The sequence below is a fragment of the Peromyscus leucopus genome, chromosome 4 (assembly GCF_004664715.2).
Source record: "Peromyscus leucopus breed LL Stock chromosome 4, UCI_PerLeu_2.1, whole genome shotgun sequence".
Lineage (NCBI taxonomy): Eukaryota > Metazoa > Chordata > Mammalia > Rodentia > Cricetidae > Peromyscus > Peromyscus leucopus.
In genome coordinates, this window is record NC_051066.1 from 13,785,136 (window position 1) to 13,799,152 (window position 14,017).

At 53.9% G+C, this 14,017-nt stretch overlaps 1 protein-coding gene across 3 annotated transcripts in view; it reads left to right on the forward strand.

The window, feature by feature from the left end:
- The first annotated feature begins 4,366 nt into the window (after positions 1-4,366).
- Ccdc187 (coiled-coil domain containing 187) overlaps positions 4,367-14,017 on the forward strand; it is a 56,838-nt gene continuing 47,187 nt past the window's right edge. For 2 of the 3 annotated variants that reach the window (XM_037204678.1, XM_037204679.1), the window contains exons 1-2: positions 8,173-10,310; positions 10,704-11,209. In XM_037204678.1, coding sequence (XP_037060573.1) covers positions 10,168-10,310; positions 10,704-11,209 — 649 coding nt within the window. In that variant the 5' untranslated portion in view covers positions 8,173-10,167. Of the gene's footprint in view, positions 4,475-8,172; positions 10,311-10,703; positions 11,210-14,017 lie in introns of those variants that run through there. The other variant, XM_037204680.1, reaches the window with a different exon arrangement.

Below are 14,017 nucleotides of genomic sequence, written 5' to 3' on the forward strand. Positions count from 1 at the left end.
ATAGAGATGGTGAGGTTCAGGCTCATGTCTGCTCCAGCTGGGCTTCTTCTTCTCCACAGGGACAGTCATGTCCCTGTAGCGGCAGGTCAGAGACAATGAAATGCAGTAGAGGAGGCAGGAAGCCAGGCCGAGGAGAAAATGATAGGAACCAGAGCAGGAGAGTCTGGCTGGAGTCTCAGGGGGCATAAGGATGGAGAGTTCTTTTAAAGCTTAGGAGACCAAGTAGTCTGGGTGAAAAGAAATAACTTTATGGGGGGCTGGACAGATGGCTAAGTGGTTAAGAGCACTGCTGTACTTACAGAGGACCTGGGTTCTATTCTCAGCACCCACATGGTGGCTCACAACCATCCATAACCCCATTTCTGGGGGATACAACAGGTATGCATGTGGTGCACATACATGTATGCATGTAAAAATTTTATACACATAAAGAAAAATAAATAAAGCTTTTAAAATTTTTATTTATTTTATGTATGAGTGCTCTATCTGCATGTACATCTTTATGCCAGAAGAGGGCATCAGATCCTACTATAGACGGTTGTGAGCCACCATGTGGTTGCTGGGAATTAAATTTATGACCTCTAGAAGAGCAGCCGGTGCTCTTCAGCACTGAGCCATCTCTCCAGCTCCAAAATAAATAAATCTTAAAAAAGAAAGAAAGAAAGAGAGAAAGAGAGAGAGAAAGAACCTTGTGCTTTTGAACCGGAAGCCTTCTGACTTTGACAAAGACCTGTGTGGTATCATCCTTTCTACCCAGTGCCTGTGACATGGAAATTAATGCCCATGAGGCAGCTCTAAAGTTGTCCTACCGTATCTAATGGCCCAGCTGCAGAGCTGGCATGTTGTGGAACAGTTTCCTCCCAGATTGAAATGTTCCATCCTGTAGGAAGCTCCTTAAACAGGAAGTTAAACAACTTAAAATAGCTTCAGGAAGTTCCTGAAACTGACCAGATTCACTAGGCCCCTCCCTGCCAGAGTAAGAAACAAGCCAAGCTGCAAAGACTTGAGACAAGTTGAGCTGCTTAAAAGAGGTTTAAATCAATTGAGTCACTTTCCAACCTGTGGGCTGCCTGTAAGACTGTGTGTGCAGTGTGCTCTGGGTTTCCCAGCTTTTGTGAACAGTGACCTGTGCTGGTGTGGGCTTTGGTGATGTAGCTGTCTGTGAGTCATTTCTGCTCCTGTAAATAATCCCTCACCCATAATCCTGTAAGTAACCCAATAAAACTCATTAGTTCACCAGGCTGGACTTTGGTGGTATCCGGAATTTGTGGTCTGTAAGCTGGACTTTGGTGGCATCCGGAATTTGTGGTCTGTCATAAGATTCCTATCTGGGGAGAGTAGATGTGTGTACTGCACCTCCCCAGGGAAAGTTCTGTCACACAACAAGGTGGCATTACCTTCTGGAAGTGAGGCAGGCTGAGTGGGCACTGCAGATGAGCCCCAGGCAACCCTCCCTCTGTCCCCTGAGGTGCCTCCATCTTGTTTTGCTGACTTGGGGACTTCACCCATGGAGAGAGAGTTGCTGCTGGTGGAGGATGACCCAGGATCTCCCTCAGGAGTTTTGGTTCCTCACAGATGGGCCTCTATCTTAGTTAGGGTTTCCATGGCTGTGATGAAACACCATGACCAAAAGCAACTTGGGGAAAAAGGATTTAATTTGGCTCACATATCCTGAATCGCAATTCATTAGTGGAAGTCAGGGCAGGAACTCAAACTAGGTGGGAACCTGCAGGCAGGAGCTGATGCTGAGGCCGTGGAGGAGAGCTTACTGGCTTGCCCCTCATCACTCGTCCATTTGGCTTTATTTCAGACCCAGGACCACCTGTCCAGGGGGGACACTGTGATCACCACAGCGATCCGGCCCCTCTTACAACAGTCATTCACTATTTTTTTATCGGTTTTGCCAGGCAGGTTTCTCTACATAGCCCTGGCCATTCTGGAACTTGCTCTGTAGAGCAGGCTGGTCTTGAACCCAGAGATTCACCTGCCTTTCCCTCCTGAGTGCTGGGATTAAAGGCATGTGCCACCACCACCCAGCATCATTACTTTTTAAAAATGCCCTACAGGCTCGCCTACAGCCGGATCTATGGAGGCATTTTCTCAGTTGAGGTTCCTCTCTCAGATGACTCTAGCTTGTGTCGAGTTGACATAAAAACCAGCCAGCATAACCTCTGTACTTAGCTTTTGGGTCAGAGGACTTCTTGTTTTTCTGACATTAAAAGGTGAAATCAGGGGCTGAAGAAATGGCTTAGCAGTTAAGAGCACTGACTGCTCTCCTGGAGGACCCGAGTTCATTTCCCAGCACCTACATGGCAGCTCACGACTGCCTGTAATTCCAGGGATCTGACACCCTCACACAGACATACACACAGGCAAAATGCCTACAAATACACATTACAAACAAACAAACAGCTGGGTGGTGGTGGCGCACACCTTTAATTCCAGCACTCGGGAGGTAGAGGCAGGTGGATCTCTGTGAGTTCGAGGCCAGCCTGGTCTACAAAGCGAGTTCCAGGAAAGGTGCAAAGCTACACAGAGAAACCCTGTCTCGAAAAAAACCAAACCAACCAACCAAACAAACAAACAAAACCCCCAAAGATGAAATCAGCCTGTGTCTGAAAGGAATCAGTATCGGCTCAGGACACCCTGAGACCCAAGTTCTCAGCACAAAGGAGAGTTATTTGTCTCAGAGGGACAGAGGGCAGGAATAAGAAACAAAGACAGGAGACAGAGGATGAGGGAGGAGAGGACAGGAACAAGGGGGAGGGGGAAGGGGTAGTTGTCTTGGAGGGGAGGACAAGGGATAGAGAGGAGACAGACATGGCCCAGAGGGAAATGGTGGTTTATAAGAGTAAAAGGGAATCTGTGTTAGGATGAGGTGTTTAATTTTAATTGGGCATGTTAATTAGGTGAGCCAAAGGGAGTTTTTGGTTGTTGGACTTCAATACGTTGGTAGCTGGACCTTGGTGGTCAGCCTCAGGAGAAGGAAGTGGCCAAATAAGAGAATAGACTTTGGTGACTAGCTTTAGGAATGTAATGTAACGGTTTTTGTCAGGGCAGAGGGAATGGGGAGGAGCAAGGCCTGTCAGAGCCTTGTGTGCCAAGCTTGGGCTGGCCAGATTCCCTTCAGTGTCACCCCATTTCCCAGGACCAGAACACACCTGAGGCCTGTCCACATGCAGGAATGAGCCTCAGATGTTGGGGCTGGGTCTTAGACGATGATTGGGGTGACCCTAGGTGGGTCCCCAGAACTCTAGAACTATGGGATACAGAAGCCACCCTTCTAGGATTGCCTGTGTAGGTCAAGAGCAACCTGTAGTGTGGTCTTGCTGAAGCCTTGGGGGCCATGCCTGGACAGCACCGAGTCCCTACCCCCTTCACCCCCATGTTCCTTCTAGGGAACAAGGGGTCCCGTGTATCCCGGGGAAAAGAGCATCTCCCAATTTTTGCCCCAAGCCGTATTCTCTTGAACACCTAGAGGAATTTCTTGAGAAAACTTTTTTTTTTTTTTTTTTCTGGAGTGCTTTTTGGATGGGAGGGAAATCTCTTTCTGCAAATGGAGCTGTGGGTGTCGGGGTGGTCTGCGTCCTTCGGCGCCACCTGCTGGCAACATTGGAAGTTGCAGCTGGAGAGGCCCTTCAGGCTATTGTCTGGTGCCCTAGGAGCGGGGAAATGAAGTCCGGCTTACCGCTCTGTCCTACACATTAGCACCCTGGTTGAAAGTTCAAGTGTCACAGCCCTGGGAAAAAGCAGGTTCTTTATTTCAAAGACCCAGCATGTGCAGAGTAAAAATGGCAGGGTTTAGGCGGAGCCTGGTGCCAGCCGCCTGCTAATCCCAGCAGCCTCCTGTCACTGCCGCCAAGGATGCCCACTTCAGCTACAAAGTAGCTGCTTTGAGTTTGGTATTATTAGACCCGGGAGTATTGGGACCTTGGGCCACGGTTGTGTCTGTCCTACCACCCTGAAAGGTTCCCCTGGCTTCTCTCCAGGCGTGGCTGTTCTGTCTGCATGAATCCACAGTTCCGAAGCTGTGGGTTAGCAGCTGCTGCCAGAGGCAGGGACTGGGAGTATGTCTGCGGCAGGCAGCATGCAGGGGCCATGAGCTGAGTCAACATCAAGACCTGGGAGAAGCTCTGGACCAGGCAGGCGCCTTGGGGTGGGGAGCAGTGAGGGCGGAGGGTGCCTCAGGTGTGTGCACAGCCCCTTCCTTACCTCTGGGGCTAAGGGGGTTGAGAGCCCCAGGTGCAAAGCCCTGCTCCACTCCACCCACCAGCCCACACGGGGCAGCGGCACAGATAAGGCCCCTGACACTGAGCCTTCCAGGTGCTATGCAGGGATTTGGGGGAGGAGTCAGGGTTTCTCTGGCAACCCTTGTACAGGTCCGCCTCCCTCCCCGACTCGGCCCTGGGCTCTTAGACACCCACCCACTCTCCTGCTCCTAGGCTCTGGCCCTTCCCAGCTGGACTTCCTGTGAGTGAGTACCTAAGAGGGGGTCCTAGCAGATCCCTTCCCAGTCTTGGCCAGGTCTCTAGGGGGAGGGGCAGCATCCTACAGCAGGGTATGGGAGAGGATGGCAGGGCAGAGGCGGGCAGGAGGTGGCTTCTCAGCTTCCTCAACTTGGAGCAGTCTTGCCCTCCGATCCGCAGGCTGAAAGTCCTGCCGGAATACCCCTGCCCCCAGAGGGAGGGGCTCTGTGTGGAGGGCTAAGGCAGCACTGGATGGAAACCCAGAGCTGTGCCTCCCAGACTCATTCGGAACTCTTCAGGGAGGGGTGCCCATATCGACGTTCCCTGGCCAGGACCTGGCATATTGCAAGCCCCTAGGAGCAGAGCTCTGAGGGCCGTGGATTCCAGGAAGTCGTATGGAAAGCGGATCTCTGCTCTTTCTTGTACGACTGTGGGTGACTGTGCTTCCCTCGTGGCTACTAGCAAGGAGCCAGCGCCTGGTGTGATGCTGGCACAGGTCTGAGTGCCCCAGGTGGTGGCCGGCTGAAGAACTGTTGTTGTCCTCAGTGGCTGAGGACGACCAGTGGCCTGTTTTAGCAGGGACCGCTGGTGTTGGCTATGAAGGTCGGGCAGAGGGGTAGTCCTGGACGGGCTGGCAGGCCTTCACTTCCTGTTGAGCAGGCTTGTGCTGGCAGTGGATTGGGGTTTCTTCTTGTTACCTTCGCTCTTGTCAGCGTGGGTCCCCCGTCATCCATCTCCTTGGTGGCACAGGGGTAGTGTCTCTCAAGTGTTATCAGGGCTGCTGTGTCTCCGTTCTTGGTTGCTTAGCAGAGGACCTTTGCGGGAGCTGGGCTGCAGGGGTGGGGTGGGGGAGCACTCCTGCATCTGTGCCCGCATTTCCTGCCAGCCACCTCCTCTGAGGAGAGGACAGCCACGTGTCCACTCCACTTATCTGCTTCATCTCCATCCCTTCAGCACCTCCATCTGCCTACCCCAACGGCAGCACCCGCCCCACATCGTGGCTATTGTGCTGGCTTGTGTCCACCCTTCCATCTGCCACCTCTGTGTGGCCTTGTCTGCGCCCTCCCCCCCAAGGCGGGGCTCAGACCCGACTGAGGCATCAGTTGGCTTCCCTGGAGTGCAGTCTGTGTTGGAACAGGCTGTGGGGCTAGAAAGATGGGCACCCAAAGAGAAGTACACCCAAATCAAACACCCCCACCCCACTCACCCCACCCCACCCCCACCCCCACCCGCAGAGCTGGCTGGCCCTTTCGTGTTTGTGTGTGTGTGTGTGTGTTTCTGTGTGCTATGTGTACGATGTGTATGTTGTGTGTCATGGAAGAGAACTGTATTTTATACACAGGGTGTCCCTGCCATCTGCCCGTTATTCCCAGCCGTGACCTGCTTTGGCCTGAGGAAAGCAGGGTACTTTGGTTAGAAGCCAGAGGCTCCTCTCCTCTTCCTGGCCATCAGCACTCTGGTGTGTTCAGGGTCAGGTGGTGGCAGCTGGAGGTGTTGATCAGGCTGCAGTCTGGGCGGTCATGTTGGCGGTTGGGTGCCATGCCAACGTGAGGACGCCAGGCCTGAATGGGTGTTGCTGTGGAGTGCGCTAAGGTATCAAGCCCTAGGGGCCCCCGGGGTGGTGGGTGTGGTGCCCTGCTCCCCTTCACGGTTCACTGACTGCCCCCAGACTGCTCCGGGTTTTGCTTTTCCAGGGAGGGGGAGGTGAGAAATAAACAATGGGGCTAATTAGAGTCGATGCAGGTTCCAGAAGAAAGCCCCTCCCCACCCGCTGCCACCTGCCCACCCAGACTGCAGCCTAAACATAGCATATGCCGCAGGCTGAAGCTGGTGTACTTTTCACAGTCGCAGGGGACTGAGGGGAGGCGCCTCTTGGGCTGTGCTGGGGAGTAACTGTCCCTCTTAGCTGCACCTATGTGGTTCATGGAGGAACCAGACAGTGGACCCGGTCTGAGCCAGTGGTCTGGGCTCTAGCGTATTTTTAATTATTATTCTAGGCCCAGTCAGGTGAGCACCTTGTAACCTGTGCACTTTTGGCCTCACAGGAGCCCTCTAAGGCTCAGCCTACTCTACTAAGGAGCACACTTGGGCCCAGAGCTCTGAATAACTTGTCTGAGGTCACTGGTGGGAGTGCCCCTTCTGCTGGACTGAAGGCATGTGACTATTCTGCTGGATGTTCCTATCCCTTCCCTGACAAGCTGCCGCCCCTTAGGTGAAGTTCTACATGGTCTGGAGGACCCACAGGTGGCTGCTGCTGCTGCTGGCCGCAGGGGTGTGGTGGATTGCAGAGAGGATTTGGTATCCTATGACCCTGCCAGGACCTTAGACATGTGACCTGGTCCCTCTGGCACAGTGGACTTCGCAGGACTGTCAAAGCATAATGCAAGGTCAAAGCCACCAGTGGCTAGCACAGTGGCCAAGCCTTGCAGGGTGCTCTGTGGATGCTATAAAAGAAACCAGTGCTAGCTGCTAACAAGGCTGTGCTCATCCCTGAGGGGGCCCTGCCCTTTGGGGGAGGCAGAAGGGGATCTGGCCAGAACCACTAGTGGGGATCAACCCCAGGTAGGAAGGCAGGGGACCACCTTCATGAGGGAGGCGAGGGAGGATGCAGGAAGGATGGGGGCATGGGTGGCCTCTGAAGCTGTGCTAGAGCTTCACATGGATGGAGGCAAAGGGAATGGTAAGTTGGTAAGGGCCAGGAGCCCAAGGGCAGGGTCATGAGGGGCTCAGACCTCCAGCCTTGCAGTGTGTTTCCAGCTCGGCTGGAATGCTGCTGGCAATAGGAGCAGGCTTGGCCTGGGGGGACATGTGCATCCTGGGCCTTGCTCCCAGTTACCCTATGGCAGACACAGTACAGTTCTGTCCTGCCAGCTGCTGTCACAGGCCTGGGGCAGGGTGCGCAGTCTATAGATTTTATCCTGCCGTGGTCCAGTTTGGAGCTGCAGTTGAGGTCTCAGGAGTGAACCTGGTCTTCAAGAAAGCACATGGCGACAGCCTCCACTGAGCGGCTGTATGCCAAGGCTGAGGGAGACGAGGAAGGGTCGAGTGCCAAAGCTACGGGGTGGCATGGGAGCCACAGAGGGCTTGGAGCTCCTGGCCTGCAGCGGGGTGGCACTGCTCCACATGGTGGGCGGGAGTCAGCCTGCAGGATGCTGTTGCTGTGCTTGCACACTGGGTTTTATTTTTCTGCTCACCAGGCATTTGTTGTAATAACTTAGTTAGAAGCAACACTCGAGTACTTGCTCTGGCTAATCTGTTGTGTTTATGGTGTGGTTTCTTCCAGACAAGTCAAACCCCAGTTGGTGGAGACAGCTCAGCCCCTAGGCAGTTTTCTGTGGGTGGGAAGCAGGGCTGCTGGCCCAGGGAGGAAGCACTGTCTCCCAGGCTCAGAACCACCTACAGGAGAACATAACAGGACTTTGTGGGCTGCCTGGTGCCAACGGTAACCATTATTCAAGGGGGTTATGTGATAAAACTTTTCCTGGGGAGACACAACACTCGTCTCCTCACCCCAGATAGAAAGCCCACGACAGATCAAAGTAGGGATACCACCAAAGTCCAGCTTGAAGAACCCATGAGTTTTATTGAGGTGACTACAGGAGCAGAAATGACTCAAAGACAGCCCCGTCACCAAAGCCCACCCCAGCATGGGTGACAGCTCACAGAGCTGGGAACCTGGAGCACCCTGCACAGCCTGCCGGCAGCTCAACAGGTTGGAGAGGGTCCTTTCTAAGTGACTCTGATCTAAAACTCTTCCAGGCAGCTCAGCTGGTCTCTGCTTCTCCCAGGCAGATGTTCTGGTCTTAGAATTTTCTTTGCAGCCTGGCTTCTCTCAGAGTGACTCTTCAGCAGTCTTTTATTGATTACTCTGGCAGGGAGGGGGCCTAGTAAACCTGGTCAGTTTCAGGGACTTCCTGAAGTTATTTTGAGTTGTTTACCTCCCTGCTTAAAGAGCTTCCCTTCAGTTTGTAAGGTTTCAATCTTGGCAGAAACTGTTATATAACAAAGATCAAGTCCCTAGAGATAGGTCAAGTCCCTAGAGATTGGACAGCCCTTGTGCTTGGGTGTTGACCCCCATCCCCCATCTTACAGGCAACAAGGTGGGAGACAGGACCTTCTGGGGAGGCTCTTCTGAGCAGAGACGTCTATAGCAGATCTGACTAATTCCCCAGGGTAGTGTGGTCATTCCCTGTTATGATTCTGCTTCCTCATGTCCTGGCTTGGGCTAGCATGCCCCAGTCGGGTATAATCCTAGCTGGCTCTCTCTTCAGAGGTACGTTCCACCTCTTGTAGCCTGTTTGAAAAATCTAGAAGGTCTACATGTTTTCCAGACATCTAAAAATACTTGATGCTGTCCTGCAGTCCATTCATAGAGGCCATTGATCTCTTGCAAACGTCATCAAGGAACATAGGAATGGGGTCTGCTCCAGGTCTACCTATGGGAGCAGATGAGTCCAGGCAGGGCTGACTCTAGGCCAGGGCAGTTAAGGTAGTTGCTACAGTCAAGAGGAACACACACATGACTGTAACAGTAGACCTGGGCCCCCAGGTGGCAGGGCTCACTCTCCACATCCTCCTGCCTTGTCCCCACAGCAATTTCGCACCCCGTCATGGGTACACTGCCTACTTCACTAAGGGTTTCATCCCTGCAGACCTGCCCTAGGGACACCCAGTTAGAAGGCCTCTTCTCCCTCAGCCTTGAGAAAGTGGTAGATGGAGAAGCCGGCACCAGGTCTGTCCAGGGCTCTGGGACTCAACTCTAGGGTCTGTGCCAAAATGTCCTGGCTATGAGGGAGTGCCTAGGAGCTGGTGTGGTACAGGTAGCCTCCCTTCACAATCAGGCAGTCTGTCCTTGGAGTGCTGTCTTCAGGAATTTGTATCCCCTTCCCTACATCAGGCCCTTTAGTAACAGTCTCAGGGATGACATATAGCTCAGAGGTGGAGGCTCACCCAACATACACAAGCCCTGTGAACCATCTCCGGCATCGTTAAGGAAAAGAAAAGTCAAGTCTTGGATATTTTTCATGCTGCTGTAGTCTTCTGTTCTCTGGGGACTCTTGGGAAGAAAAGCCCCAAGTCTCCAGGGTTCCTAATCTTGTCCACACCTTCCCTTCCCAGCCAACAGGAAAGAGATGAGACAGCAGAGGGCCTCTGAGGCGCTCACAGTCCTCCGGGTGGGGTGTGGTCCCTGGTATCCAAGGTTATCCTGCTTAGAGCTGGGATCTGAGTCCTTTGTCTTTTGAACTGTGCTGAGCACAGGGCTTACCAACCACAGGACCCCTATCCTTCCCGCCATTTTGACTTCCAGAAGTCTCTGTTGAATGTGTGCTCCCTAGAATGTCAGGGACAGCTGGATGCTGCCTAGAGCGACATGTAAGGGCTGCCACCTCAGGCTGCCACTCAGTGACACGGGGTTATTATGCTGTCATGGGCCACCTGGAATTCTCTCCCACCCCATGAGAAGCAGCCCATCAGGAAGTCCCACAGCCATTGTCTACTCAGGGCTAATACTCGTGGTCCCGACCCATCTTCAATGACTGTCCTGAGGGGCAGAGGACCCCTACAGTACTCAGAGCAAGGCAGTAGCTAGTTCATGATGGGTGCTGGGTGGTAGACCTACAGGCTGCCATGTGACTGTAGTGTTAGACCCGGGCCCCCAGGTGGTGTGGCTCGACATCCATACCCTCCTGCCTCGGCTGCAATGCCAACCCCGGCCATGGGTGTGCTGCCCACCTCCCGAAGGGTAACCCTGCAGACCTGCCCCAGGGACAACCAGCAAGAAGGTCTCTACTCCCTCAAGGCCTCGGGGAGAATGGCCAATCAGAAGGCCAGCGCCGACCCCAGGTAGAGCGTGTGTGGGCGTGGACAAGACTGTCAGCACTGCTACTAGTCATGTGGTCACCTTCCCCCAGGGGTGTCTTCTTTGTGGGAGGAGGGAAGATGTGGAGTCCAGTGTGTGGGTCTCTGGCCCAAACCTGCTTGTGCCTTTGGGTTTGGCCTGGATATTCCCGACTTCAGTTTTCTCATCCATAAATTGAACTTATCGTGGGACCAACTTTAAAAGGTTGTGCTTAGTGTCTGAGGGAGAATGTCAGGGCGTGTCCACGTGGTAGGGGCATTTTCTGGTCCCTCCTGTCTTTCTCAAACTGTGAGGTGGAAATAGAAAGGGGTGCTGGGGTTACAGGACTCCATCTGAGGTATTCCACTCTGACTGGCTGTTCTGTCGTCCTCTCCAAGGGAAGAAGTGTTCCGTCCACATGAAGCCAAGGACAGCCTTCTGGCCACATTGAGGTGGCCTATGCTTTCTCAGAAGCTGGGTACTCTTTGGACAGTTCCCCATGTGACCTGGCCTGACTATTTCAAGGAGCCAGGCCCCTCCATGAAGGCCTGCAGCCTGCCCATGTGGTCTCCATGCTGGGACACCAGGGATGTGAACAGCTCAGTGTCATCCGGCCGACTGTCTGGTTCCTCAGGGGGGCATGAATCATGTGCACTTTTCCATGGGCCCTGGAAAGAAAGGCCACCCCTGGTGTTGGGGCCCCAGCGTCAGCCCAGGAAGAGTAACCCTCGTCTGGAGCAGTTGAGGGACAAGATCCGAGCCCAGGCACAGAGGCAGGCTAGCTGTGCCTCCCTGGGCACCTCAGTCCCATCTAGTGCCTCATGCATCTCCAAGACCTCCTCGACTGTGCTACAGCGGAAGAACCCCAAGGGTACAGACGCTCCTCCAGTGCCTACTTGCCCAGGTCAGTGGCTGCTTAGCCCAGCTGGTGTGGACCCCAGGCTGTGGGGGAGAATGGAGGGCCGGCAGGAAGGTAATATTTCAGGCCGGGCTATGGTGGTGACTCCGGCACACGGGATAGACAACCGGGAGTTACATGTCATGTGTTCCTAAGGCCCCCAAAGAGGTTTGAGGTCTGGGATGCCAGTGCAGCTTGGGGCGGGGTTTCTGAGCTCAAGTTCGCATGAGGAAAATTCTTCGTGGTGCCAGTGAGATGAGAGGAATGGACCCTTGGAAGACAGAGACCCAGAGGGCCTGTGGGAGGTGTAGTGTCCGGGAATGGGGTCTTTGCTTTGTCCCTGCAGCCTTAGAGGGCTGTTTAAACAGGCCTGGGCACCATCAGGTGCAAGCGGCAAAGCCAGTGTGAAGTTTCTAAGACTCGCCTGCTACCTACAAGCAAGACAGGGTGTGTTTTCTGGAGCAGGAAAGGCGAGTGGCAGTTAAACACATACCTGAAGAGCTTCCTGTCGGAGATCCTGGAGGCTAGGCAGCTGCTTAGGTGTTTCTCTAAGGAGGGGAAGGGTCTGTTTTCTAAGGCAGTAGCTTGTTTTTAAAAAACCATGGTAAAGCACAGAACATAAGCCATCTTACTGTTTAAAAACTTCATTGCATTTATTTATTTGTGTGTGTATGTATGTGGGAGTATTGCCACACTCCAGGTGTGGAGGTCAGAGGACAGCTTGCAGAGTCTCTCCTTCCACCATCCATCCTGGGGATCGAACTTAAGACGTGAGCCTTGGCAGCAAGCACCTTTACTTGCCGGGCCATCTCACCCGTCCCCTCTTTACTATTTAGAAAAACGTTCTGTTCATTGGCGGCATCTGCTCCGTGTTATGCATCCTCGCTGTGCAGCTACCATCACCATCCTTCTCTAAAATGATCCATCCTTCATATTCGACCCCAGTGGCCCCATCCTCTCCCCAGACCCTGGCACCTACCTTCTGCTTCCTGTCCCTGTGGGTTTGATGACTCTGGGCACCTCGTAGAAATGGGATCCCACGGGACTTGTCCTTCTGTGACTTTCTTTCAAGGAGTACATTTTTTGGAAAGTACAGTTAAACACAGAGGAAGAAACAAAATTCGTCACCAGTCCCCATGTGCCTTTGCCCCAAGCCTGCCCCGGCCGGCTCTCTGAGGTGTGTCCCTGTGGTAGATAGCACTGTGACAAGATATCTGAGAAAAAGAACCTACAAGAGGAGAGTTTTCTTGGCCTGCGTTTCAGAGGGCTCTGTCCACGGCGTCCATTGTTTCTGGGCCTGCTGAGAGGCAGAGCATCGTGGTGCAAGGGCGTGGCGGTGTGCAACCTGCACACAGGTGCAAGGGTGTGGGGGGGCACAACCTGCACACAGGTGCAAGGGTGTGGGGGGGCACAACCTGCACACAGGTGCAAGGGTGTGTGGGGGGGGCACAACCTGCACACAGGTGCAAGGGTGTGGGGGGGGCACAACCTGCACACAGGCGCAAGGGGGGGGGCACAACCTGGACACAGGCGCAAGGGCGTGGGGGGGGCACAACCTGGACACAGGCGCAAGGGCGTGGGGGGGCACAACCTGGACACAGGCGCAAGGGCGTGGGGGGGGCACAACCTGCACACAGGTGCAAGGGCGTAGTGGTGTGCAACCTGGACACAGGCGCAAGGGCGTGGGGGGGGCACAACCTGGACACAGGCGCAAGGGCGTGGGGGGGGCACAACCTGCACACAGGCGCAAGGGCGTGGGGGGGGGCACAACCTGCACACAGGCGCAAGGGTGTGTGGGGGGGCACAACCTGGACACAGGCGCAAGGGGGGGGGCACAACCTGGACACAGGCGCAAGGGCGTGGGGGTGGGGGCGCAACCTGCACACCGCACAGTGAACAAGAAGCAGAGAAAGGGATAAGGATCCAGGGATAAGATGTGCCCTGCAAAGACACACTTTGCCTTCCTACCAGGCTTCCCTAGCCTGTTTGGCTAGAAACCCATCAATGGATTAACTCATCCCTAGAATTAGCATCTGGTCACCTCAGGTAGTGTCACCATTTGGGACAAAGCTTTCAACACAGGAGCTTTTGAGATCTTTTAATATCAAAACCATACCATTCTGCCCTGGACTCTGAAGGCTTCTCTCGGAGCAAAAATACACTTAGCCCACCTCCAAGAAGCTCAAAAGTTCTAGAATTGCTAAAAGATCCCATCAGACTTCCATAGCTTAATTTTTTTTTTCAGAGCTGAGGACCGAACCCAGGGCCTTGCGCTTGCTAGGCAAGTGCTCTACCACTGAGCTAAATCCCCCACCCCCATAGCTTAAATTTTTAAGGTTTTTTTAAATGCATGTAGTGTTTTGCCTGTGTGTCTGACTGTGCACTACATGTGTGCCTGGTGCCCATGGAGGCCAGGAGAGGGGTTTGGAGTGCATAAACAGTATGAGCTCATATAAACACACCAGTATGCGCTGCCTGGTGTGGGTGCTGGGCACCAAACCATGATCTTCTGCAAGAAGAGGGAGTGTGCTCAATTGCCGAGCCATCCATCCAGCCCCTGGAGTGTGAGGTTTGTGTCCAGCATTTAGGGTTCATGGGAGCATGACGGGAGCTCCAGAGGGTTTGGGTAGCCCCACCTCTTAAGCCCCACTTGCTGCAGCCCCCACGTTCTCTCTCCTGGGCTGGCTGTGTTTGCTGCCCGCAGCCTTCTTCAGCAGTCTCCTGCCCTGGAATCTCTGGCTTCCTGGGATCTTCTTTGCAGCTCACACTTCACCTTCAGAGCTTCAGGCTCCATCCTTCCAAGGGCAGTAAATT